This window comes from Penicillium canescens, assembly GCF_028828765.1.
Source record: "Penicillium canescens strain IBT 15451 chromosome Unknown utg000002l_segment0_segment0, whole genome shotgun sequence".
Lineage (NCBI taxonomy): Eukaryota > Fungi > Ascomycota > Eurotiomycetes > Eurotiales > Aspergillaceae > Penicillium > Penicillium canescens.
Window position 1 is genome coordinate 5,482,920 of NW_026703964.1, and position 25,573 is coordinate 5,508,492.

The following is a 25,573-nucleotide window of genomic DNA, read 5'->3' on the forward strand; positions in this document are numbered from 1 at the left end:
ACATCTGAACATCTTGGGGTGTCAGCTGATAACCTACTAGGGAGGATAAGTTAAGTTACTCATTCCAGTACCTCCGCCCTCCCCAGTCTCCTTCCCAGCCCCGGCCTCAGCCCCCATTCCCTGCTGGTCACCGGTGCACATGGCACACAACACCCTTTCTAATATACCTGCGACCGCATATATCGGGTTTCGGGCGAGGTGGACTGAGAGGGTCTTCTGCCGTATCTTGCTAGGTAGTGATCTACTGGCGCTTGACCGAAGGGGGTAATTGTACGTGTCTGGCGAGGATATCAGAGGGGACTGATACTGTTTCAGATGTAGAGGGATCGTCTTCTGATACATTGGGCCCTGTCCCTGGCCAACTCTATTTCTCTTTCTTCGTAATTTCAAACTAGCTGTAGTGTATGTATCTTTGCAGTGTGACAACCGCTGAAGTTACTTGCCGTAGTAGATCAGCTGTGGAGTTACTTGGGGTCTAGGTACTCTTTGGCGGTCGCCTCGCCACTCCACTTGACAATTTTTGACTTCACTTCATATTCGACTGTAAGCTGTCAGGTCTAGACCGGGTCTTCTTTGCCGAGGTTTACCCCAAGGAAAAAGGGAACTCAAGAAAAGAACCAAAGAACCAAAGAACGAAGAATGAAAGGTTTGGTAGCCACGTCTTCTTCAGGGACTCCGGCCTATCATCTGGTCAATCTTCCCTTTGCCACTCATCGCATGGCGTCAAATGCCCTGATTGGGCTCGGCTCGGATGGCCACAGCCAGTGACAGTGTCAGGATGGACCTTTAATTCAGTCCGGGTAGGGCGAAGAAGTTGACCGAGCGAGTGAGCGGCCTCAGCGTGGTGATCGTCTTTGGTTCCGAAACATCGGCAAAGTTTATTTCAGCGCTTGAGGTTTCCGCTTTTCAATATTGGCAATGAATGATCTGCATTTGCATTTGCATAGACTTTCCAATGCAGGTCTATACTATTGTGCCATATGCTAACTATCATCTCCTACGCTATAACCCATATACAGGGTGGCCCGGTTCGATCGGAAAGATCAACGATGATTTACACAGTACTCTGGTTCGGTTCCACGACTCCGACTGTCAACCCTTGGATATCAGTCCCTGGTCGATAGTCCTGGTCGAGAACCATGTGGATAAATCATTCTCCAGGTGAACGTCCACCGTTCTGCCCTTTTACCGCGTTTTGTATCTCTCACATGGTCCCTGTCACTGGAAGAGATCCGGTGGATGGATCAGGGACCGTACCTGGTCCCTTTTTCTTTTTCTTTTTCGTTTTTTTTTTTTTTTTTTTCTTTCCTCTTTTCTGATATGTGGAGACAATAGTCTCATGTATAAGAATGGAGTCCCCCTCGCTTCTCACCTTTTGAGGCATTAACTTATGTCCATCTAGTCTCTCCTTTTTTGCATTGTCCATTGTCCACTCTCTTCTTTTTGCTATACACTCCTTTCTACTTTGAGGTGCATTCACCCTCGCATTCTTTTGGAATATCTGGATATATCTCCGACCTAAGTCTTTGACAGACTTGCCACTTTCTTGCTTGAGCATCGTATCTCACATCGGATCTCGACATTCGTCCTGCATTCTGGACAATGCACGTTCTTTCTACTCTCTTGCCCGCTGTTGGCTTGTTGGCTCAGCTCAGTGCTGCCAAATACAGTCTCAAAGACGACTACGGCTCCACCGATTCGTTCTTTGACAAGTTCAACTTCTTCACTGTATGTCCTATCCAAATACCGTTGTCAACAAATAAACAATATACTAATATCCACAGGACTCCGACCCAACCAATGGCTTTGTGAGCTATGTCGACCGCGACACTGCATCCAGCGGCGGTCTGATCAACGCCTCCAGCAGCAACGGCGTCTACATCGGCGTCGACCACTCGAACACCGCCAGCGATCCCGGCCGCCAAAGCGTCCGCCTGGAAAGCACAAACACCTACACCCATGGCCTAGTCATCCTCGACCTAGCCCACATGCCCGGTAGCGCCTGCGGCACCTGGCCCGCCTTCTGGATGCTGGGCTCAGACTGGCCCAATAACGGCGAGATCGACATCATCGAGGGCGTGAACGGCCAATCCTCCAACCAGATGACTCTGCACACCAGCTCCGGCTGCTCAATCTCCAACTCGGGCTTCACAGGCACCCTGGAAACAGACGACTGCTACGTCGATGCCTCCGGCCAGACCGCTAACGCTGGCTGCGCTATCGATAACGGTAACACGCAGTCGTTTGGCTCGGGCTTTAACGATGCTGGCGGTGGCGTCTACGCCACTGAGTGGACTGGCTCTGCTATCAATGTCTGGCATTTCCCTTCTTACTCCGTTCCCTCGGATATCACCTCTGGAAACCCTGTCCCCTCGAACTGGGGTACACCCGCCGCACGCTTCGCCGGAAGCTGCGACATCAACTCGCATTTCAAAGATCTGCAGATCGTCTTCGATATCACGTTCTGTGGTGACTGGGCTGGTGACTCGTCTGTTTGGGGTCAGGGTAGCTGTGCTGGCAAGGCTGATACTTGCGACTCTTATGTCCAAAACAACCCTTCTGCCTTTGAGGATACTTACTGGAGTGTCAAGTCGCTCAAGGTCTATCAGGAGTCTAGTCAGCTGGATATTGATGTTGGCATTAACATTGATGTCGATATTGATATTGGTCACGGAGATGGTCACGGAGGTGGTCACGGAGGTGGTCATGGAGACAAGTCTAGGTCTTCGAAGCAGTCCACACGTGATACAGCTCCCTATGTCCGTCCTGGTCCTCGTCCTTCGACCAAGCACCGTCGTGACCACTACCGTCGTGGCCACGGCCACGGCCATGTCCACGCCTAGATGGTGAGACATCAACGTCGATATCGTGTGTCGCGTTGACATGACAGAACGGTGAATTGTTGTCTGCGATGACGTTCAAGCGGAGTGACATGAGATGAAGAGAAGAGACTGTTGTTGAAAAGCTCCAGGTGTGGCTTTTTTTGCTTGGTTTCGCTGTGTTATGATTGCATAAGGACTTTCCCTCCTATACGCTGCTATCTTGCCTATGCCTGTGCTAGTCAACGGTTATGGTGGGATCTGGTGTTGCGGCTGACGACGCATTTTATGGTTTATGTTTTATGGGCGCGGTTTTTGTTTTCTGAATACCCCTTCCCTTCGTTAGAAATAAGATCGCATGTGCTTTGCATTGATTTCTTGGAGGATTCAGTAAGGTAGAGGTAGTACTTTGTAGCGGAGAAATTCTCAAGAAGAGAAATACAAGAAGAGAAATACAAGAAGAGAAATACAAGAAGAGAAATACAAGAAGAGAAATACAAGAAGAGAAATACAAGAAGAGAAATACAAGAAGAGAAATACAAGAAGAGAAATACAAGAAGAGAAATACAAGAAGAGAAATACAAGAAGAGAAATACAAGAAGAGAAATACATTTCGTGGTCTAGACCTCTAGGAGGCTTTATATACGCCAATGTCGATGGATACTGCTGAGGACCATGGACGAATACAAATAAACATGTATAAGTTACTTCATATAATAACTGTATGTACCATTTGACATTAACATTAAAACCAAAATCAACACCAACCATGCAAGCATCAAACTCAAGGCTTATAAGCAAGGACATCACGCTGATCATCAGTGATACGCCCCCACTCCAACAAAAGCCTAAAGAAATAAATCTCCATATCCTCCTTCCTGAGCGCCTTGCGCGCCCATTCTCGTCCCTCCTCGGCAATTGCCTTGCCCTGCTTATCATGCGCCTTCATGCGCACTTGCGGGGCACCGGCACCAGGACCCTGATCGCCTGCCGGAGTAGGAACACCCGCGAAATAAGCGAGCGTACTCCATAGCCCGTGTAGACGGATGTCGACGGGTACGAAGTGTAGCCAGGAGGTGACGCGGGAGTCAAACCATTGTCTGAACAGGCCTGTCTTTAGGGGGAGGCTGTGGCTGTGTAAGAAGGGGAGGAAGCGGCCACTGAAACCGGCGCCGTCGAGGTCGAAGAGGAATTTGTGGGACCAGTGGGCTTGGAAGTCGGCCCAGCCTACTGTGCCCATTTCGGCGGCTTGTTCGTCGCAGTCGCCGCAGCGGACGATCGGGTCGGCTAGGTGGACGTTTGTTTGGAGGCGGAGGGTTTCGGTTGGGGCGGCGCCGTCCATTATTTCGTAGCGGAAGGTGCCTGTGCCGTCGTTTGTTGGGAGGAGGACGGAGACTTGGTTGTTCGTGTTGTTGTTTATTAGGTGGGCAAAGCGCTGCCGGGGCATGCCTTTCCATTCACCGAAGCGGCTGACACCTTCTGATGTGCTGCCGACCCAGTAGAGGGAGGTTTCCTTGTGGCTATATTCTGGGTCGGGGTGTTCGTCTGTTGGTTGGTATTTGACCTTGTCGATGTAGTTCCATGGGCTAGGGAAGAGGATGTCGTTGAAGCCGGATAGGGCACTTTGACTGAAGACCGGGACTAGGTCTTGCGAGACTTTGAATGAGGCTGGGGAGATGAGAAGACCGTGGATGAATGCGAGATCGGGTTGGTGACAGATATCGGAGGCGATATTGAAGTCCAGTGGGAACTGGCCCATGGAGTGAGGTGCCGCGCATGATAAACAAATATCACGGCGGTTCCAGATTCTCTGCGAACGTGCCTTGGATGAAGGTGGGCATACAGCGCTCACATATGGATCGAAGACACCTCTCCACGCACCATCAGTGAAGATGGTGGTGTTGGTCAGATCGGCGGGTTCGATTGGACCCCAACCCTCTAGTCTATTCGTCGACCAAGCATTCACTGCGTGCTCTTCGGGGGCCATCTGCTGCATCTGAGCCCGGCGATTCAACATTGAGATCTTCTCCCAGGGAACTGCGACACGCGGTTCATCATTCAAATTGAACACCAGGTCCATATCCGGGAGAAACTCGACAAAGTTCTCCATCATGTCGGCAGCCCCTTGCACCATCCACGCATGCGTCGGTTTAATCCCTTCTTGCACTCTAGCCTTGCCATTTCGGATGCTGATGGCGCCGAGATCATTGAACGGATTGGTTGCTAATTGAGATGTCATTTCCCGTATTTGCTGGGGAGCCAGGGCTCGGAAAGGAAGTAGGTTGTGATAAATCTGATCGAAATCGTCGATGATTACTGACGACTTTTTAGTGGCGTATTGATACCATTTGTCGAAACCAGGTGGCGGATGCTGGTTATAACGACTCCGGTATTCCCCAACAGCGTCTTGGAGGGTCTTGCTCACAGAAGCCTGGGCCATATAATTGTCATGCTGAATTCTGCCGTCGTGTAGAAGGAAATCAATTGGGTGGATGGGAGAAACGCGATGCTTGTTCACTGCGAAACCCAGACTAATTCCACAGAGAATGACGAAAAGTACCTGTACAGCAATGTTGGTGCGATAAAGGGGTTTGTATTCTTCGTCGTGGACCACTCGCGCGAGGAGGAAGAGGATGGCGCCCGTTAGAGATGCTACCATCGGGAGAATCGAGTGTGTTAGGGAGATGAATGGGTAGGACGATTGTCCACCCACAAGGGCCGAGACAGAAGAGAAGTATATAACTATAAAACCACCAATGATTGCCACACCAACAATGTCAAAATGTGGTAACTAGAAAAGTCAGTTGGTAATTTAGCAGATTTTCTGGACAGACTGACCATATGCCAAGCTGATAAGATCAGGAGCAGCATTAGCACAGCTTGACTGAAAGCACCACGCGAGTATTCGAGATCCAAAGTGGGTTGCCCAGCGAGTTCGGGTGAGCTATCTGATACCTTGAGTCCTAAGATACACCAGAACACAGAAAGACCCTAAACGAAATGTCAGCAGACGTCGCACCCAATTGAAATGTCGCCACTTACAAGGAGACCAGCTCCAAGGAACATCAGAGTGCGCTTTCTCCGCCCCTCGTCGAATTGACTGCCAATCCGGCATAACTCAGTTATCCCAATCAGTAATGCAGAGTCTGAAAACACATTGAAGATCCTAAAGAACCGCATTTGCGATGCGCCATGTAACACCACAGGACAGATATAGGTCGAGCGATTTCCCGCTGAGAATGACGAAGCTAGGAGCCCACTAATCGATAGGAAGGCAGCTGCAATGACGCCTCTAAAGCGGCTCTGTGTAAGATAATGGAAGCTCCGGCGGCAAACCGAGTAGGTCACCTGCAGCGGCAGCTTGAGAAATCGCTGCGCAGGAACATACGTCTCCACTTGTCGCGATCGCTGGTTACGCCAGTAGTCGTAGAGCGAAATAACGAACGGAATGGCATACTGTTGGCGACATTTTGTCAGTCCAGGTCGAATGGCCGAGCTATTCAGTCACATACAGCATATCCAGAGGGCACACACTCGCTGTGTCGAGTAACTTGACGGAAAGACTCGACTCGCAAGCCACCCAGCCCAACCAATAGACTTAGTTTTATCCACCACGATCGGTTCCGCAACGAAGGACGACTTTCAGTTTCGCCAAATGTGAACGACGAGGTCGAGGCGCGTGAGGGAAGCTCATACTGCTCCGCGAGAGGGGCACCCGGTCGTTTGAATGTCGGCGACGATGGTTGCGACCCCGATGGAACAAAGCGACCCCATAGCAAGAGGACCAGCCCGGTAAGGAAACAGACCAGAACTGATGTACTAACAGGGCGATCTGAGGCAACACGACAGTCAGGTCAAGTCAATGGAACTGGCGCATACTCGGTGGCGACTTACCAAAAGCGAATGTGGTGTTGTATGAGGTGGTAAGGAATAGGGAGCTTATAAGGAATACTCTGCAAGAATGCGATCATAAGCTTGTGTCTTCACAGTGATCCCGCCAGTACTCACCCCACAGAGACCTTCAACCCGAGGTCGGGGGATAATTGGACCATCTTGCGCCCGGTCGTCTATACCCGCTTGAGAGCGTCTCCTGCCATCGCGTGCAATTGATTTCAAGAGAAGGGAAAAATCAAAGAGTAGTGGAGCCTCAGGGGATTGACAGAAAACATGGCACAAGAGGGCAGGGTGGAAGGGTCTGAGATCGGCTAATCAGAGAGGCATTGGGAGTGCTGATCCATTAGGGTTGCGTCAACGGGCGGGCTAGGGACATTGCAATCAACCACGGGCCTTGCATGGACACTGTATCTTTGCCCAATGGCGACAAAGTGGACATTTCCAGCCACTGGTTAATGTCCGGATCTGTTAGCTCCTTGTATTAGCCGCTGTTGTTCTGGGGTTATGGCTGGTCAGCAGGAAATGCCGGGCCGATCAGCGGCCAGAATCAAGCCTTAGTTGATTCCTGACCCACTTTGTGACCGTGAGGTCACAGAGGGTGGCTGCATGCGACATTGCATATACCACCAGCCTCGTTATCCATGTGAGGGGCTTACAGATGGCAACACAGCCAACGACACGCGTCAATGCAGCCAGGTTGTTCATGCATCGAAATAAAGATGGCCGAACGGACCCATGGATGGTTAGCGTCAAACGACAGAATGGGGCAAGGAGATTTGTGCTAGTCTCAATCAGGAATGGCGGCATGCATCCTCTTATGGCCCAATTGGGAAAGGGCAAGGCCGGTCAGGTCAGGTGATTTACAGGGTCTAGGGCGGTGAAATTTGGCAGTTGGTCGGGTGACTGGGTGCCTTGTGAATCTGGCAGGAAGGCGGTATCCTTCACTAGGCGGTGTAGGGGTGCAGTATCATTTTTTTCTATCCGGTAGGGTTTTTGGCCGCAAGACAAGACTGAAGTGTTTTCGATCAACACCAGTCCAATTCACCTGTGTCTCCTGTTTTTAAAGGAGCTTAACCAAGGACTATCTCCTTTGGTTTATACCCCGGCCTACTTTCACCCAAGAGAGGGACATACAACTACCTCGAGGCCAGCTCCGCGCCTCACATTCGGTCATCATGCCCCGCAAGGCGATTGACTCGCGGATTCCCGCTCTGATTCGAAATGGTGTCCAGGAGAAGAAGCGCAGCTTCTTCGTGGTGGTGGGCGACCATGCCAAGGATGTCATTGTGCACCTGCACTACATCATGTCCAGCGTGGACGTGAAGCAGAACAAGTCCGTTCTGTGGGCTTACAAGAAGGACTTGCTCGGGTTTACGAGTCATCGAAAGAAGCGTGAAGCGAAGATTAAAAAGGAGGTCAAACGAGGCATCCGCGAACCGAACCAGGAAGATCCCTTCGAGCTTTTTATCACCCTCAATCAGATCCGCTATGTTTACTACAAGGAAACCGAGAAGATTCTGGGTAACACCTACGGAATGTGTGTGCTGCAGGACTTTGAGGCCATGACCCCCAACTTGCTTGCTCGAACCGTCGAGACTGTCGAGGGTGGTGGTATGGTTATCCTGCTGCTGAAGAGCATGACCAGTCTCAAGCAGCTCTACACCATGTCCATGGACATCCACTCGAGATACCGAACGGAGGCACACGACGATGTGGTCGCTCGTTTCAACGAACGTTTCATCCTGTCTCTGGGAAGCTGTGATTCATGTCTCGTTGTCGACGACGAGTTGAACGTGCTGCCCATCTCTGGCGGTAAGACCGTGAAGCCGCTTCCTCCCCCAGAGTCCACCGACGAGTCTGCCTCTGGGCCCAAGAAGGAATTGAAGGAAATCAAGGAGAGCCTCGCCGATGCCAAGCCCGTCGGTCCTTTGCTCAGCTTGGCCCGTACTGTGGATCAAGCGAAGGCTCTCTTGACCTTTGTTGATGCCATCGCCGAGAAGACACTGAAGAGCACTGTTGCCCTCACTGCTGGTCGTGGTCGAGGAAAATCCGCTGCCCTCGGAGTTGCCATCGCCGCAGCGATCGCTCACGGCTACAGCAACATCTTCATTACCTCCCCCAGCCCTGAGAACTTGAAGACTCTCTTCGAGTTCGTCTTCAAGGGCTTCGACGCCCTCGGATACCTCGATCACGTCGACTACACCATCCTGCAGTCGACCAACCCAGACTTCAACAAGGCCGTTGTGCGAGTAAACGTTCACCGTAACCACCGTCAAACCATCCAATACATTCAACCGCAGGATGCGCAGGTCCTCGGACAGGCTGAGCTTCTGGTCATTGATGAGGCTGCCGCCATTCCTCTGCCATTGGTGCGGAAGCTGATGGGACCTTACTTGGTGTTCATGTCGTCTACTATTAACGGTTACGAAGGCACGGGCCGGTCCCTGTCTCTGAAGCTGATTCAGCAGCTGCGTGAACAATCCCGTGGCGGTCTCAAGACCGACGATACCGATATCGCGGACCGTGACACAGGAAAGGCGACGAAGAACGCCGACAAGAACCTTACTGGTCGCTCCTTGCGAGAGATCACCCTCGCGGAGCCCATTCGTTATGCTCCGGGTGACTCTGTCGAGAAGTGGTTGAACAAGGTTCTCTGCCTTGATGCTACTCTCCCCAAGTCTCGCATGAACACACAAGGTTGCCCTCACCCTTCTCAGTGCCAGCTGCTCCAGGTCAACCGTGACACGCTCTTCTCTTTCCACCCTGTTTCCGAGAAGTTCTTGCAGCAGATGATGGCGCTTTACGTTGCCAGTCACTACAAGAATACCCCCAATGATCTCCAGCTTATGAGTGATGCCCCCGCTCACCAGCTCTACGTGCTTGTCCCTCCTATTGATGAAGAGGCCACCAAGCTCCCTGAGCCGCTTTGCGTCATTCAAGTCGCCCTTGAAGGTCGCATCAGTCGCCAGAGCGTTCTCAACAGTCTCAGCCGTGGCCAGCGTGCCGGAGGTGACCTGATCCCGTGGTTGGTCAGCCAGCAATTCCAGGATGAGACCTTCGCCAGTCTCTCCGGTGCTCGTGTTGTTCGCATTGCCACCAACCCCGAGTATGTTGGTATGGGTTACGGTTCCCGCGCCATGGAGCTCCTGGTCGACTTCTTCGAGGGCAAGTTCACCAACCTCGACGAGAACACCGCCGCCCCCGAGGAAGAGATGGTTCGTGTCACCGACGAAGAGCTCGCCGGTTCCAGCCTCCTGGATGACAACGTTCACGTCCGTGATATCCGCTCAATGCCTCCCCTGTTCGGAAAGCTGTCTGAGCGTCGCCCCGACGCCCTCGACTACGTCGGTGTCAGCTACGGTCTCACTCCATCCCTTCACAAGTTCTGGAAGCGCGGCTCTTTCGCCCCCGTGTACCTGCGCCAGACCCCCAACGAACTCACTGGCGAGCACTCATGCGTGATGCTCCGCACCCTTACCAGCGGTCCCAACGACCCTGCCTGGCTCGGCGCTTTCGCGCGTGACTTCCAGCGCCGATTCCTCTCCCTTCTGTCGTACCAGTTCGGCCAGTTCCCCTCCGTGCTCTCCCTCAGCATCTGCGAGTCTGCCAACGCCGGCGCCAAGCTGGACGAATCCATCAAGCCTCGCGCCTTGACAGCAGCCGAACTCAAGCAGACCTTCTCAGCCTTCGACCAGAAGCGTTTGGAAAGCTACGCCAACAATCTCCTGGACTACCACGTCATCCTCGACATGGTACCCACCCTCTCCGAATACTACTTCGCCAATCGTCTTTCCGGCAAGGTCAGCCTCTCCGGCGTGCAGCAGTCCATCCTCCTAGCCATTGGTCTGCAGCACAAGAGCCTAGATGCCCTAGAGAAGGAGTTGAACCTCCCCTCTTCCCAGCTCCTCGCCATGTTCCTCAAGATCGTCCGCAAGATCTCCACCCACTTCCGCACTCTGCTCGAGGAGGACGTCGAGAAGACTCTTCCCGCCAGAAAAGTCCGTCTCGAGACCTCCGCCGCCCACGACGACGAGCCCGATACCCAGCACAAGCCCCTGCCTGTGAACCTGGATGACGAGCTCCGCGAGGGAGGCAAGGAGATCGAGGAGGAGATGCTCGCTAAGCAGCGCGCCTTGATCGATGCTGACGGGTAAGCCCTACCGCTACATACTTATCCCATTTCGAATGAACAATAACTGATTCACAGCCTCCAGAGACGCGAGCGTTAAGCTGCCTAAGCAGACTAAGCGCAAGAAGGGCGAGACGGCGCGAGAGATCTACGATCAGGAAATCGACTCGAAGAGACAGAAGGTTATCAAGAGGGGCACTGAGGGCCGCAAAAGCAAAAAGCACTAAATGTACTAAGTGAGGGTTTGGACTGTTGTTTTTCTCTTTCTGCATTTGTGTTCGGTGTTCGGTTTGGTCTGAATGACTTGCTTGCTCTCTCTGTCTCTAGTATTTTGTACTCTTCGGTTCATGTTTCTAATGGGGTTTTCGTCCCTTGTATATATGAATCATATGTTCATTATGTCTACATTCACGGTGGTGCTACGTAGGGTTGGTATAGATATGCTGTAATGTTTTGGTACTATGTTGGCTTACAGACATATGCGCGCTTTGAAAGATGCAAAATGAATGGCAGAGGTAACCGGAATATGACATCGGCTCCTTCCAACGATGAGAGTTCCTCACAGTTCATCATGCTCAGGCTTTTCCTCAGCCTCGGGCTCAACCTGCTCCTCGACCTCAGCTTCAGCTTCAGCTTCGGGCTCAGGAGCAGTTTCGGCCTCGACTTCAGGCTCAGGCTCAGCCTCAGCACCAGACACAATACCTTCAGGCAATTTCTCCTTAGCACCTTCACCAAGACGAATGCCATCAACCCACGATTCAACAGCAACAGCCCCAAAGTCCTCATCAGCAGCACCGAACCGACGCCACCAGCCCCGACGAGCATTGAGCGCAATAACCTCCACAGCCGATCCCTGGGCCAGACCCAATGCAGTGCGCAGGATATGGGAGATAGGGTTGCTAGCGGGGATCGCATACAATGGGAACAGATGTGTGCCACGTTGGGCATGCTTGTGGCCGATCTCAGCTAGGCTGGCTAGCGCAGCTGTGGCCGAGGCCGGGAGGGCTTCGTCAGGCTCGCTTGCCTCGGGGAGGATGGCTAGCACGCATGTTCCGGATTTCGGGGTTAGGCAGGCTGCTTCAAGGGATTCGGGGGTGGAGAGGGTTGGGATTGCGGGTGCGGGGATGGGGTTTTGGACGGGCTTGGTGTCTGCTTCCTCTGGGGTGGTTGGCTCTACGTCGTCGGCGTCATCGGCGACGGAGGTTGGTTTTGTTGCGGGCTTGGACTTGGACTTGGCCTTTGGGTTCGGTTTGGGCTTGGAGTCTGAGGACGCGGGTGCGTTGGGCGCGGCTGCTTGGCTCAGGAATTCGGTGATGGGCTTCTTCTTCAGGTCACCCTGGTAGATTTTGGGCTCGGCGTCGCCGGCGACGAGGACAAGCGCAGGAAGCGAGGTGACTCCGAATTTCTTGACGGAGGCGGATTCCTTGTTGCGTACCTGGGCGAAGTCAATTGCTCCCAGGAAGTCGATTGCCAGGGCGCGGATCAACGCGCTTGTCGTGCCCTTCTCCGTGAAGAGGATGGCCTTGGGCCGTTCCTCGTTCTGTCCGAGCCACTTGTCCAGATCCTTGTCTGTTGCGCGCTTCACGTGGTTGGGGATGCGGTCGACGACTGCGTCGACGATGCCTTTGGCGCTGCGTGCGCCTTGGTAGTCCTCCACGCGTGGCTTTCCGGGTTTCTTGGACGGGGTCATGATCTTGAGGGTTGGGAAGCCCTGCACGCCCATCTGGCCGCAGAAGGCTTTGTTCTCGTCATCGTCGCAGTTGATCGCGGCGACATTCGCCAGTCCGTCGAGGTTTTTCGCGGCCTTTTCGTAGGCGGGCTTGAGGTTCTGGCAGTGTCCGCACCAGGGAGCGTAGAATCTAAGTGTAAATGAGTAAATGTCCGAGACGCGGAGCTATAGTGGGGAGCTTACTCGACGATCTATACCAGTCAGTGAATTTAGTCAATTAATCCATTGTACATGCGGTGCGAGCAAGTTACTCACCGAGGTATGATTCGACTTCGCGATGAGCGAGTTGTAAGTTTTGGGGTTCAGCTGCAGCACCGGCGAATTCTTGGTGTATAGTCCATCGGCATTCACAGGCAGCGCCGCAAGAAGCGACGTGACGAGCAGAAGACTGCCGTACATGGTGACGATGTTGAGTCAAGTCAAGTCAAAGAAGGCAGCAGTAAATGTTCGGGAAGCTAAAGAGAGAAAAGCCAGATGGCCCCAAACATCACGCAAGGTGTCCTGAAGCTCTTGGCATGCGGAGGGTATTCTGGCAATAACCTCACGTCGAATATGCAATTTTATTATAAGGGATAGACATACTTTTCATATATTTATATAAACATTTCTACAGCATTACCCATAATTGTTTGCTGATACTAGTCAACCGTACGATAAATGTAGTCCTAATCTCCTGACTCCCAAGTTGTTCCAACACTCTCCCTTCTGTACATCAGCAATGACTCCGGAATGCCATGACTTGGCTTTTCTACCTCGCGATCTCTTCTGGATGATCCTGGCATATCTAGAACCTCACGATATAATCCGCAGTCGTCGAGTCTCGCGTGCCTGGCACGAAGCCTTTAGCAACCCATCCATTCTGTTGCCTCTCCTGAAACAGGAGTTCCCATGGACAAAAGAGGTGACAGCCCTTGAACAAGAGACAGCAGATCCATTTCAAGGCCGTCGACTCTTTGATCAAGTCGCCGCAAGATATGATCATCTAGAACGGGGAAAGCCCCGCTCTATCAAGAAGTATCGATTGTGCGATGCCTTCGGTAGCTCCCGCCAGCGCGAATGGTTCCCCGTTCAGCCCTGGGAATCACACAGCAGTCACCAAACGGGCATTGTCGATACCCGATTTGAAGAGGCTTTGTGGACTTTCGAGGATGGGCTGCTGGTCTATCCCAGTGGGGAGAGCCAGAGTCTCATGCTCCTGGATTTGGAAACGGACCGCCAGTTCATGGTGCCATTTATCATTCGTGGCAGGGTTGTTCGCCGAGTCAGGCTTCAGAAGCGGTTGATTGTCATTGAGTGGGCTGAGCCTCTGGCCTTCCACTGGTTGAATGAGAGCGACGGTGTACATCGTCACTTTGCGTCTTCGTTCGATGTCATTGAGGGTGAAGACCACGTCTGGAGTATTCTCCCGCGCAATGAATGGAAGATCATGTTCTTGGGTCATCCTCTCAGCGAGCGAGATCGTTTCTTCTCTACGCACAGCAGTACTCATTATGTTATCTACATGTGGCAACCGAATCGCAGCCTGTACACTGCAGACGAGGATGCACCGATTGAATCTTTGTTTGTCTGGGATATCTCAAAGGTATCATCTTACCGGCCGTCATTGGATTCTTCAGGTCGACTGCGTGGTGAAACTCCCGAGGACGCCCCAAGCATTGTGGCACGATTCGGCTTCCGAGACCTTGATTTCTTCGACATTCGTCAACGAGGAACTCCGTCCATTTCGCGGTTATCCATCACGGATGATTCCCAGGCAATAGAAATCACCGATAACCTCTTGATGCGTATTGATGGCCACGGGACGCCTGAGCCAGACGGTCTTCGTATGTGTGTTACGACATCCATTCCGACCATCGGGAATGGACCCCATGGCCGTACCTTGCAGGATGATATGTTACCAGTCTACCGCGGCAACTGCAGCTTGCAAGCGGATTTCTTCGACTTTTCGAATGTATACGCGGATTCCTGGACTGATATCATCGCTCAAGTTAGCGAACCTGATGTAGATGTTGGCTTTTGTCTTCATTTTGCGCCTAATGATCCCCATCATAAGACTGTCAATTTAACAATTTGGACGCCTGACTGGCATGAAACTCGTTCAAATGTGGATTTCAAGGGGAGAGGGAAAATATGTGGTTGTGAGAGATATTTGGTTGGTGAGAATACAGCTCGGGAGCTGGTTGTCTATCGGTTTGATCGATGAAGAGGGCGTGACCTGTTTGAGGGTGGCTTGAACATTGGATGTTCGTTCTCCTCGGTGGAAAGTGACGGAAAACTAATCGGGAAAACGCTCAACCTTGACAGTTCCTGCTCTCTCTGTCTACTACATATTACGAGGGTCCTAAACCCTATCTATCTCACCTGCGCATAAACCTCTCACAAAGAGCCGGCCTCTTTTACGAATATTCAACGAAATACTAAGCGAGAAGTGAAAAAGGTCCGAAATTGTCTCTGTTTTTGGTCTTTTATACATTTTACTATCGCAGCACGGCATACGTGCCAATGTGTCTGATCGTGTTGGACGGTTCGTCCTAAAAGCCCCACGCAACAAAACAACTCTCAAAGGCGCCATACAGATGAAAGTCATCTTGTTCACTTATCCGCAAAGTAAGCGTCCGTAAACTTGCACCGGACGCATGCCTTCAGACCGCACCCAGGGCACGTCAGAACATACAGCGGCTTGCAGAGGTGACACCGATCACACTCTGCCCGGTTTAGCTCCTTTTGCCAGGATCCAAGGTGAGCACAGGCAGCTGGATTCCTCAGAATGTTCCGGGTCTTGGCAGCTCTGAATGACATTCGCATTCCCTCCAACCAACCGTTGTAGGTCTCCAAGACAACTCCGTTGAGCTCGCCATAAAGATCATCGGCAGTGTATTGCTCAGGGTGCTCACGAACCTTCTGTTCAAAGAAGGGCACCAAGTTCTTCAAGGCCTCGCAGTTTCCCAGATAGGAGTTGATGTATGAGTCCTTGTTGGATGGATCATCAACGGAGTCGTTGTGGATAGGAAGTAGAGGTGAGGAAATGTCGACGGAAGTTGCAAAGCCTGTGAATGTGTTTTTGACTGAGTTCTCGGTGGCATTAACAGTATTGGCTGCGTGGCTTTGAGTTGAGAATTTGTCGACCGAGCTGGTGGTGGAATGGCAGCTGGCGAAACGCTTGTGGGAAGAACAGTTGGTGGAGTCGAAAGAAGAACGAGCCTCGTAGGTAGCTTTGCGTCCAGAACTATGCCTAGCGGAATCATGCCCAGCAGAGCTAGATGAAGACTTTGACCAGTAAGGATGTTTACCATCCTTCTCATTCATGTCGAGAATATGACCAAACTCTTTTTCCATGTCAGGCGAGTCCATGAAGTCGGCAGGCCTGGAGCCGCCTTTGTCCGTGCCAGCATCCAATTCTTTTTCAAACGTGCCGAAAACATTAAAGTCTGATCTGGGGGAGTAGAACAGGTCGTCATCAAGTCCACCTCCAGCTTCCTTCGCCGTGTCATCCAGGTCACCAGCTCTGCGGCTTCGCATATCCTCTTCGTAGTATTCTGCACGCAGCTTCTCCATTTCGGGGTCAATTCCTTGCCATTCACGTTCCCACTGGTCCTTCTCTGCTTTGAACTGTGCACGTCTGGCCATGTTCTCAGCAGAGTTTGGGTCCATGTGAACGCTATTGCCGAAACTGTGCATGTAATCCGAGTCGTTGCGGGCATCAAAGTTGTTGCGGTGTCTAGAACTTTCGGGACTGGGTGCGGCATTGCGATGGCTCCTTCTGTTACGACCTTTCTTCCTTGAGTAAGGATTGCCATAGTATGCCCCTGCAGTCTCATCGCCTTCAGACCCGCATCGAGCCCACTTGGGGTTGTTTAGTGAGCGGTCGAGTTGGCTTCGGCGCACAGGGTCTCGAAGGGTTTCAACCGCATCTTTGACCTGTAGGAACCGCGTCAGCGAGGTATGCGTCGTGTGAAGAGCTCAGGTTGGATTTATGTACCTCGCGAAAACGTTCGGTAGCAGCATAAGTGCCACCGGTCTTGTCGGGATGCGACTTCAGTGCAAGCTGCTTGTAGACAGCGTTAATCTCCTTGATGTCGGCATCTCGGCTGACACCCAGGACGGCATAGCTGTCAACAGTAATGTTGATGATGGGCATGGTTGCGGTCAAGATACTCCGTACGTGGAGATGGGAGTGAGCCGGATGAAGGAGAATGTGATGAAGATAGAGAGGACAAGGCTCGAAGTGAAGGAGCAAACATGGGCGTCGGTAGTTGGGACCAACGCCGGCAAGACTTACCTTGGTGAAACAACTAAAGACGGTGGAAGTGAGAGAAGAGCGTAAAAACGTGAGGGATAGAAAGCGCAGCAAACATAAGAAGCAGGAAGAAAGCGAGGATCGCGAGAAAAGAAATGAAAAGATAACACATCGACGAGGAGGGAGTCTCAACGTGGACAAGTGTAAGGTCAGTAATGATATTGTCTATTGACCAGAACAAAAAGACAGAGGTCTGACGACCAGTGTACATATGAAATTGAAATGGATTGACTCTGATTTTACACAAGCTGAAGGTCGATCTAATATGAAGTCTACACTAGAAGCGACTTCTTCCCGCAGAAGCAAGCTTCTACATTTCCGCACTGGCGGTGGCACCGGTAATAATCTCAACCAGCTCACCGGTAATGGCGGCCTGGCGCTGACGGTTGTACAAGATCTGGAACCTGAGAGGTTGTTAGAATGGAGTTTTGCATGAAGAGGAGGAACATACTTGTTGATCATCTCACCAGCGTTCTTGGAGGCGTTCTCCATGGCGTTGCGACGAGCCTGATAAATCAGTTAGCAATGAATGATAGGAAAGAGTCCATAACACATACGGAGATCTCGCAGGCGTGGCCCTCAGCCATAGCCCAGTAGAGGTTGTTGGCAAGAGCGTACTCGCGGAGGCTAGACAGAGCCTCCTCGTCAACCTCGTAGGAGGAGATGTTGGCTGTACAGATCGTCAGCATGGACTTGACTTGTCTCTTCGTGATATCCACTCACCGGACTGGGTGATAGCCTCCTCGGAGTAGGCCTCAATGGAGGTAGCCTCGTAGGTCTGAGCGTTGACGAACGAGTTGTAGATGATGCGAACGCTGGCGTAGTTCTCGGGGAGGAGAGCAATCTGGTCGGCAATGGCCTGGGCATCGGCGAAGCTGGGGATGTCCTTGCAGACATTGGAGAAGCTCAGAAGGATATTGTCGGCGGCGACACGGGACAGCTGGGCCTTGGCCTTGTCACCGAGAATGACAACATCGGCGTTGGGGTTGGCCTCCAAGATGCGGCGAGTGGCCTTGCTCAGACCAGAGTGGATACCACCGCAAAGACCCTTGTCGGAGCTGGCAACGACCAGCAGAGTCTTCTTGTCCTCCAGGGCCTTGGTCTCGGCCTGCTCGAAGACGTTGTTGGAGGTCTTACCGTAGACACGGGACTCATCCATGGCCTTCTGAGCACGAGTGAGACGGGTGGAAGCAACGATCTTCATGGTGTTGGTGATCTTCTCGATGTTCTTGATGGACTTGAGACGACCCTCGATCTCACGCAGAGTCGCGAAGGTGGCGGCATTGGCGGGCGCAGGACTTTTGAATCTCTCTGTTAGCAATTGTCGTCATTGTTCCCGTTTCACATCGATATTTCGCCAGATTGTTGATGTCGAGGTAGTGGTCGGGGTACGTCGGGTGGAAGGGCCCTGGCACGTTTCGGATGAGAACTTACCGAGCGATGGCAGCACCACCAGCCCGCAGGGCCGGGCGGACGGCACGGGAGAACATTATGGGAGAGATGTAGAGAAGAGAGTAGATGAGCAGGGGAGTAGCTGCGGAGGGGGTGACGAAGGTAGAGAGGGCCGTCGGGAAGTGCGAAGTTCAGAACTCCTGGTTCTGTCCCGGCTGCGCCGCTAAACCCAAAGTGGTAAGCAACTACGGCGAGCCATTCCGACTTCCGGCGCAATGGGCCTCAGGCCACTGTTTATGTAATATTTATGCCTCAGGCATTATTTACACGTTACGCTCTCGTTACCCTTGACGCCTCAGGCCATCAACTGTCCAAGACCTCGTTTTCCCATTCCATTCCTCCCATTCCCCCAAACTCCCAACCTCTTTTCCTCTTTCCTTCTCTTCGTTTCTCATCTTACATCTCTTCTCTTCCGATTCCACCCGCATTATCCCCTCCATCAGCTGCACTATTGATGCAGCTCATCTTCTAAAACTTCTCTGGCTCTTCATTGGTCAGTATTTCTTTGCCTTCATTCATCTATCAGCCGGCTCGATTTGCCCGACTCGGCGCAGGAGGACTCCTCCCCTCACTACAACGTCGATTCTATTCAATATATCCTCGAAGTCCGATCACGGCTTTTCAGAATACCATGAGTTCGTCAGAGGACGATATGCCCCTCGCGCGCGCGAATGGCCGTGCTAAGTGTAAGTTCTGCTTCAGCTGATGCGGTCTCATACACCTCGTTCTTTGGTCGCAATCCTTCACTTTACCCAAAAGTGACTAAAACATTGCCTCTCGACTGCATCTTTAAATGTCTATACTCCCTCTACCAGCCATTCTCAGTCTTGTATTTCATCCCGCTTTGACGTCACTTCGTACTTCAGCCGCAACCTTTGAGCTTCACTAACATTCCCAATTCTCAATTTAGCTTCTCCGAAGTCTCCCGACGCTAAAATGCCGAAGTCGAGCTCTCCAGTCACCAATGGTCATGTTGATCCTGGTGTGTCTATTCGATTCGGTCCCGTGGAAGACAAAGATGTGAAGATGGAAGACGCGGAAACGGATGTGCTTGGGGCTGCTAAGCGCAAATCTCGCACAAGTATCACCCAGCAAAAATCTTACGCAGAGAGCAGTGAAGAAGATGAACCTTTGGTACGCCTACCCCCATTGCGGGACGAGCTTTCTCCCCCGCTTGCGACACTACCGTCGCTCTAGGTTACACATCTAACCATTCGGTAGAGCAAACGCCGGCGCACCTCTGTGAAACATGAGGATCCTGAGACGGATGAAGATGTCCCACTGGCCCGCAATGGACGAAAGCTTCCGAAGGCCAACGAAACCGCCATCGGAGAGGACTCCGACTCGGATGTGCCGCTCGACAAGAAACTCACCGCCCAGAAGAAGAAGATTGAAGCAACTGCGGCGAAGGATGCGCGCAAACCCGCGGTGAAGAAGGAGACCAAGCCTGCGCCTAAGAAACAGGCCAACGGGGTCAAGAAGGAGCCCGCGACCAAAACGGCCGTCAAGAAGGAGCCTGAAGCCGCTGCAAAGAAGGGCAAGGCCAAGACTACTCCAGTGAAGGCAGATAGTCAGGACGCCGAGGACAATGACGAGGAGGAGGGATACCGCTGGTGGGAGGACCAGAGCAAGGGTGACGGAACCATCAAGTGGACCACTCTTGAACACAACGGTGTTGTGTTCCCTCCTGAGTATGAATTGCTTCCAAAGAACGTCAAGATGAAGTATGATGGTGTTCCGGTCGTTCTCGAACCCGAGGCCGAAGAAGTTGCTGGCTTCTTCGGAACCATGCTGAACTCGACTCACAATGTGGAAAACCCTGTCTTTCAGAAGAACTTCTTCTCCGACTTCAAGGATGTCATAAAGAAGACCGGTGGAGCAAAGGACATTAACGGCAACAAGATCGATATTAAGGAGTTCAGCAAGTGCGACTTCAAGCCCATCTTCGAATTCTATGACGCCCAGCGTGAGGAGAAGCGGAACCTGCCACCAGCAGAGAAGAAGCGCCTCAAGGCTGAAAAGGATGAACAAGAAGCTGCGTACCAGTACTGTATTTGGGATGGTCGCAAGCAAAAGGTGGGCAATTTCCGTGTGGAACCGCCTTCTTTGTTCCGAGGCCGTGGCGAGCACCCCAAGACCGGTCGCGTCAAGACTCGTGTGCAACCTGAGCAGATCACAATCAACATTGGCAAGGATGCGAAGGTTCCTCCCCCACCTGAGGGTCACCAATGGAAGGAAGTGAAGCACGACCAGGAAGGCACGTGGCTTGCCATGTGGCAGGAAAACATCAATGGCAATTACAAGTATGTCATGCTGGCCGCCAACTCTGATGTCAAGGGACAAAGTGACTACAAGAAGTTCGAGAAAGCCCGTGAACTCAAGAAACACATTGAGAAGATCCGCAAGGACTACGAAAAGAACCTGAAGCACGACATGATGGTGGAGCGTCAAAAGGCCACGGCAGTCTATCTCATTGATCAGTTTGCTCTGCGTGCTGGAAACGAGAAGGGCGAGGACGAGGCTGAAACTGTCGGCTGCTGTTCTCTCAAATATGAGAATGTTACGCTGAAGCCCCCACAGACCGTTGTCTTCGACTTCTTGGGTAAAGATAGTATTCGGTTCTACGATGAAGTCAAGGTCGACCTGCAAGTCTTCAAGAACCTGAAGATCTTCAAGAAAGCCCCGAAGAAGAACGGTGACGAAATTTTCGATCGCTTGACGGTATGTTTCCATCTTCACCGTGTCAGATGTATATTGCTAACGAATGACAGACCTCTGCTCTTAACAAGCATCTTCAGAACTACATGCCTGGTTTGACTGCTAAGGTCTTCCGTACCTACAACGCATCCTACACAATGGGCTCTGTGCTCAAGGAAATCAAGACGACTGGTAGCACTATTGCCGAGAAGGTGAAGGCGTATAATGACGCCAACCGCAAGGTTGCCATCTTGTGTAACCACAAGCGAACAGTCACCGCCGGCCATGCTAACGCAATGGAAAAGATGGGCGAACGGGTAAGATGAAACTTCCCTGATGACAATATGTGCAAAAAACTAATCCACCTTCCAACAGATCAAGGGGCTCCGCTATCAGAAGTGGCGTCTGAAGCAGCAAATGCTCGACTTGGACCCAACTCTGAAGAAGAAGAAGGGCGCTGCCTTCTTCGAAATTGACGAAGATCTCGACCAAGAGTGGATCAATGAACACCAAGCTTTCCTGATGGAAGAGCAGACCACGAAAATCAAGAAGAAGTTCGAGAAAGATAATGAGAAGCGCGTTGCCGACGGCGAGAAAGAAATGAAGGCAACAGAGCTCGAGGAACGTCTGCAGGCCGTCAAGGAGATGGAAAAGAAGTTCAAGAAAGAGAACAAGACAGGCAAGGTCGAGGCCGAAGCCCGGGGTGCCACCGTCGAAAAGCTTGAAGCTGCGATCGCCAAGATCGACCAACGTGTTGAGACCATGTCTGTCCAAGCCCAGGACAAGGAAGATAACAAGGAGGTTGCCTTGGGTACCTCTAAGATTGTGAGTTGAGTTCACCTACATATTTGATCATCTGCTAATATCTTTTCCAGAACTATATCGACCCTCGCCTAACGGTCGTCTTCAGCAAGAAGTTCAATGTCCCCATTGAGAAATTTTTCTCCAAGGCCCTGCGCGAGAAGTTCGAGTGGGCCATCAAGTCTGTCGAGGAAGACTGGGAATTCTAAACGCCCACAGACCTCCCGCGCAGGTCCTACTTTCCGCGCACATTACATTCTCGTACAATATTTTCGGTTTTCGCAGTCTCTATAGCAGAGCGGTTGCCTTTCTCTCCATTCTGTTCTATAACTCTCCACCATTTGCCTTACCCCTTGTTTTTTACACCATGCTTGAAAAGAAATGCCTACATTGAGATTGCAACGATTTGTGTCAGCTCAGAACGGGCTTGCACGACAGGGTGGGAGTGAGTAAGATAGGTATGGATGCCTGGGATGGTCGCAGTCGCATCCCAGGAAGAAAAAAGAAAGAAAATCCCCAAGAAGAAAATGAGGAAAAGACACCATTGAATCGCATTTTGGCTTGGTGGCTTCCTTAGATGCATATTCGCATATGCATGGGATTCGGGCATTTGCACATTTCTGTCCATTCTCCTTCGTCTTTTCGGTCAACTAGTAGATCTCTGATACAAAGATAGCAATGCATTCTATCATTTCTGTTCAATCTTATCCATGCAAGTCAAATTATGTAAATAAGTTATTGTACTTCTGTACTGTACGTACTTTGTAGTGGATATAGCCCGTCTGTGGGACCTGCACAACATACCTGCAGCGCCAATGCATGTATGAAACGAGTGGGACTGGAGCTCATACCCTGCAATCAAATTCATAAGCCGAAGAGGCCATGTGGTCACTTGTTTTAATTATCTATGCAACCCTTGGTACGTACATGTAGAAAGATAACCATGGAGTATCTCAAATATCACTACTACCAAATATGTATAACAGAGCGATACTAAACCAAAACTGGAACTATAGAAATGGAAAGGGCTCAATATGCTGCCACGCAGGCCAATGCAAAATAAGTAAGAGGAGAGAGAGAACTGAAAGCATATATGCATAGAAAATAAGATCCAGAGAAGAGAAGACCCAACGAGAAGGATTATCGATTACAGTACAAGGCAGATCCAGATCTGGAAATGAAATGCTGGACACCCCTGATCTGCCTGGCAGATAAATTGCTTCTCTGGGTGGTAAGGTAGAGAAAGATGCAGGAGAGTGTAGGGACGGGATCATAAATAGGGTCGTGTCGTGTGGATTCAACGCTTTCTTTTCAGACACAATGTGATGCGATGACCGAGTTTTTCCTCATCGGATATGGTGGACCGTTAACGAATCATGGAAGAAAGAAGAAGAAAGAAAGAGAAAAGGTAAAATAACCGACACACGGGATATCTTAAAAGGAGAAGAAAGATCAAAAAGAAAGGTAAAAAACGAAAATCCTTATGGCCACCAGCCCATGCGCTTATAACTGTCGACGATTTCGCGAATACTGTCGGCGCCAAAGTTGGGATACTTCGGCTTCCAGCCAGTTTCAGCCTCGAATTTCGACCCGTCAATCGACATATCCTGGTCCTTGAGGACGTCGCGTTCCAGGAAGGGACTGATCGGTCCTGGTCGTGTGATGCCGGCCTTTTCAATGAGCTCAGCCCAAGTCTGCAGACTGATTTCATTCATATCATCGACGACATCGTCGAGGTTCAGCTTGGCAAGCTGGGAAGCAAGCGATCCAACAAACGTAACCTTGAGACCGAACACCTCAGTCAGCGCATTAGCGACGTGCTCCTGTCGTGTGTCGTTGTGGTCGACGACGTTGAAAGCGACAGGCCCTTCCTTCGGGTCGATGTATCCCACGCGGGCGCGCCACTTGGCCGCCTCGAACAGCGCGCTGGCGGCGTCCTTGACGTGCAGCGTGTTCACCTTCAAGTCCTTAGTGTGCAGAAGTACCAGGTCCTGTTGGAGGTCGACGTGCACGGCTGACAGGCAGATACCCGTGGCGAAGTAGCCTGGGTCGTAGGCGCCGTAGACGTGCGGCAGGCGCATGGCGCAGTACTGCAGGCCGGGAATCTTGCGCAATTCTTCTGCCGCCTTCAATTTCCAGTCGGCGAGCTTGTGCCACGGGACGAGTTTGTCGGTTTCCTTGCGCGGTGTAGAGCCGCCTTTGTAGACGTGGGCGGTGGAGGTTTCGATGAAGGCGGGGATGCCCCGGCGCGCGATCTCCTTGCCCAGCGCTATGGACAGTGCGCAGCTGCGGACTTCGTAGACATCGTCTGGTTGGGAGTGCCGTGATTCGCCGCCGCAGTTGATCACGTAGTCAAATTGTTTGCCGTTGGCTCGGTCGAAAATGCGCGGGAAGTGTTCTGGAGAGAGTTTTGGTGAGGATGGCTCAGGGTGGGAGAAAGTGGGTGTGTCTCTTACGTTCACGACTGGCATCAGCCTGGACGAATTTATCCTTGGAACAGGCCTCTGCAAACTCTGGGGCCAGCCAAGCCAACTGGGGCAGGACTTTGTCGACTAATCGTACCTCGGAGGCCAAGTCGTTTTCGTGGAGGTATAGTGCCAGATGGCGGCCGATGAAGCCTAAGAGGGGTTAGTCTGAACGCGAGGGGAAACTAGCAGACACATACCAAGACCACCGACAATCAAAACAGCAGGCTTTTCCATTGTGTGCAACCCCGCAAGTTCAGGAGAGTGAATAGGGGAAAGTGAAAGGAGAGGGGGATTAAAAGTTCCTTGAAATCCCCTGCCAAGCCCGCTCGAGGCCGTTGACTATTAGAACCAAGTGGGTTACAGTGGGCACAATCAATTTTCGAGAGTTTGAGAGAATTGAATCTGTGACGTCGGGGGGCATATAGTGCGAGTTAGTGATTTTAGCGGTTTTGAATAAGTACCTAACGGAGTACGGAGTAGTCTGCTGTCTATACTCCGTCTACCGTCCCATGGTACTGGGTTCCGATCGCCCGAGATGCTAAGCCTCCGCTTATCTGGTTCCCTTACTGTATATCCATGGATGAGGTGAGTCAGGGGCCTACGTAGACATGTAGACATAATTCTCTCTCCTCGTAATAATCAGGGCAGTATATCATGGCTTAATCCGCATACATTTCTAGCGAGCTTTCCGCTGAATGGCCTTCCGTGAGGCCACCTACGAAGCATATCGAAGCATGGCCAATGCCAACGGGAATTATACGCCAACGACAAAGACAGCCATTACAATGATAATTGAGCTAATCATCCACTGCGTCTACTGACAAAACTTTCGACATATCAGTACGCAAGACATTCCAATACGTATTCCTGAACACTGAAGAATCTACCTTTCCTCCGAACCCATTTCGGGACATTGCCCAAGTTCCGCATCAAATCGAGTTTGACAAGATCCAGTCGTCCCCAAGGGAGAATTCTTCGCAGGGCTTATCCAGCTTCATAATTCCTCGTGATTTGCGCCAATGGCAGCAATTTCACGCCAGATCGGGGGCCAAACTAACGTTGGCCGGACGTATCACCGAGAAGGACTTAGTGAACCAATGACCTCGAGGCAGCGATCCTCAACCCAGGGAAGTTGTAATGATCTCAGCGCTTTGAACTGGCTGACCTGATTTACCTGATCACGTTCAAGCTCCAGATTGTGTGAAACTCGTCCGCAGCTATGGCATACAATTCAACCTCTTATCACTGAGTGATGCCGAGCGAGTATACAGAACGTGGAGGTCCAGC

The 25,573-nt window shown here is 51.6% G+C and overlaps 9 protein-coding genes across 9 annotated transcripts; 4 read left to right on the top strand and 5 right to left on the bottom strand.

The window, feature by feature from the left end:
* Window positions 1-1,602: 1,602 nt before the first annotated feature.
* Window positions 1,603-2,843, top strand: N7446_003319 (glycoside hydrolase family 16 protein; the record flags this gene model as incomplete). The annotated part of the gene is made up of 2 exons (XM_058512068.1): window positions 1,603-1,728; window positions 1,785-2,843. 2 exons carry the CDS (start codon window positions 1,603-1,605, stop codon window positions 2,841-2,843), a joined length of 1,185 nt encoding a protein of 394 aa, XP_058377604.1.
* Window positions 2,844-3,516: 673 nt separating this feature from the next.
* N7446_003320 (putative capsular associated protein) lies at window positions 3,517-7,544 on the bottom strand. Its single transcript, XM_058512069.1, has 6 exons — window positions 6,828-7,544; window positions 6,714-6,772; window positions 6,332-6,651; window positions 5,862-6,275; window positions 5,658-5,810; window positions 3,517-5,610 (listed from the first exon to the last, which is right to left on the bottom strand). Exons 1-6 carry the CDS (start codon window positions 6,869-6,871, stop codon window positions 3,604-3,606), a joined length of 2,997 nt encoding a protein of 998 aa, XP_058377605.1. The 5' UTR covers window positions 6,872-7,544; the 3' UTR covers window positions 3,517-3,603.
* Window positions 7,545-7,888: 344 nt separating this feature from the next.
* Window positions 7,889-11,069, top strand: N7446_003321 (ribosome biosynthesis protein KRE33; the record flags this gene model as incomplete). The annotated part of the gene is made up of 2 exons (XM_058512070.1): window positions 7,889-10,863; window positions 10,928-11,069. 2 exons carry the CDS (start codon window positions 7,889-7,891, stop codon window positions 11,067-11,069), a joined length of 3,117 nt encoding a protein of 1,038 aa, XP_058377606.1.
* Window positions 11,070-11,401: 332 nt separating this feature from the next.
* On the bottom strand, window positions 11,402-12,970 carry N7446_003322 (putative disulfide isomerase; the record flags this gene model as incomplete). The annotated part of the gene is made up of 3 exons (XM_058512071.1): window positions 11,402-12,701; window positions 12,755-12,762; window positions 12,827-12,970. The coding sequence occupies 3 exons, from the start codon at window positions 12,968-12,970 to the stop codon at window positions 11,402-11,404; spliced, it is 1,452 nt and encodes a 483-aa protein (XP_058377607.1).
* A 319-nt stretch (window positions 12,971-13,289) lies between these two features.
* On the top strand, window positions 13,290-14,774 carry N7446_003323 (F-box protein; the record flags this gene model as incomplete). The annotated part of the gene is made up of 1 exon (XM_058512072.1): window positions 13,290-14,774. One exon carries the CDS (start codon window positions 13,290-13,292, stop codon window positions 14,772-14,774), a length of 1,485 nt encoding a protein of 494 aa, XP_058377608.1.
* A 389-nt stretch (window positions 14,775-15,163) lies between these two features.
* On the bottom strand, window positions 15,164-16,709 carry N7446_003324 (uncharacterized protein; the record flags this gene model as incomplete). The annotated part of the gene is made up of 2 exons (XM_058512073.1): window positions 15,164-16,489; window positions 16,551-16,709. The coding sequence occupies 2 exons, from the start codon at window positions 16,707-16,709 to the stop codon at window positions 15,164-15,166; spliced, it is 1,485 nt and encodes a 494-aa protein (XP_058377609.1).
* Window positions 16,710-17,021: 312 nt separating this feature from the next.
* N7446_003325 (F1F0 ATP synthase subunit gamma) lies at window positions 17,022-18,426 on the bottom strand. Its single transcript, XM_058512074.1, has 5 exons — window positions 18,303-18,426; window positions 17,592-18,166; window positions 17,426-17,538; window positions 17,320-17,375; window positions 17,022-17,272 (listed from the first exon to the last, which is right to left on the bottom strand). The coding sequence occupies exons 1-5, from the start codon at window positions 18,356-18,358 to the stop codon at window positions 17,179-17,181; spliced, it is 894 nt and encodes a 297-aa protein (XP_058377610.1). The 5' UTR covers window positions 18,359-18,426; the 3' UTR covers window positions 17,022-17,178.
* Window positions 18,427-18,951: 525 nt separating this feature from the next.
* N7446_003326 (DNA topoisomerase 1) lies at window positions 18,952-22,027 on the top strand (the record flags this gene model as incomplete). The annotated part of the gene is made up of 6 exons (XM_058512075.1): window positions 18,952-19,006; window positions 19,231-19,454; window positions 19,542-21,041; window positions 21,092-21,334; window positions 21,393-21,842; window positions 21,893-22,027. The coding sequence occupies 6 exons, from the start codon at window positions 18,952-18,954 to the stop codon at window positions 22,025-22,027; spliced, it is 2,607 nt and encodes an 868-aa protein (XP_058377611.1).
* A 1,272-nt stretch (window positions 22,028-23,299) lies between these two features.
* N7446_003327 (NAD-dependent epimerase/dehydratase family protein) lies at window positions 23,300-24,520 on the bottom strand (the record flags this gene model as incomplete). Its single annotated transcript, XM_058512076.1, has 3 exons — window positions 23,300-24,216; window positions 24,275-24,436; window positions 24,484-24,520. The coding sequence occupies 3 exons, from the start codon at window positions 24,518-24,520 to the stop codon at window positions 23,300-23,302; spliced, it is 1,116 nt and encodes a 371-aa protein (XP_058377612.1).
* Window positions 24,521-25,573: the final 1,053 nt, after the last annotated feature.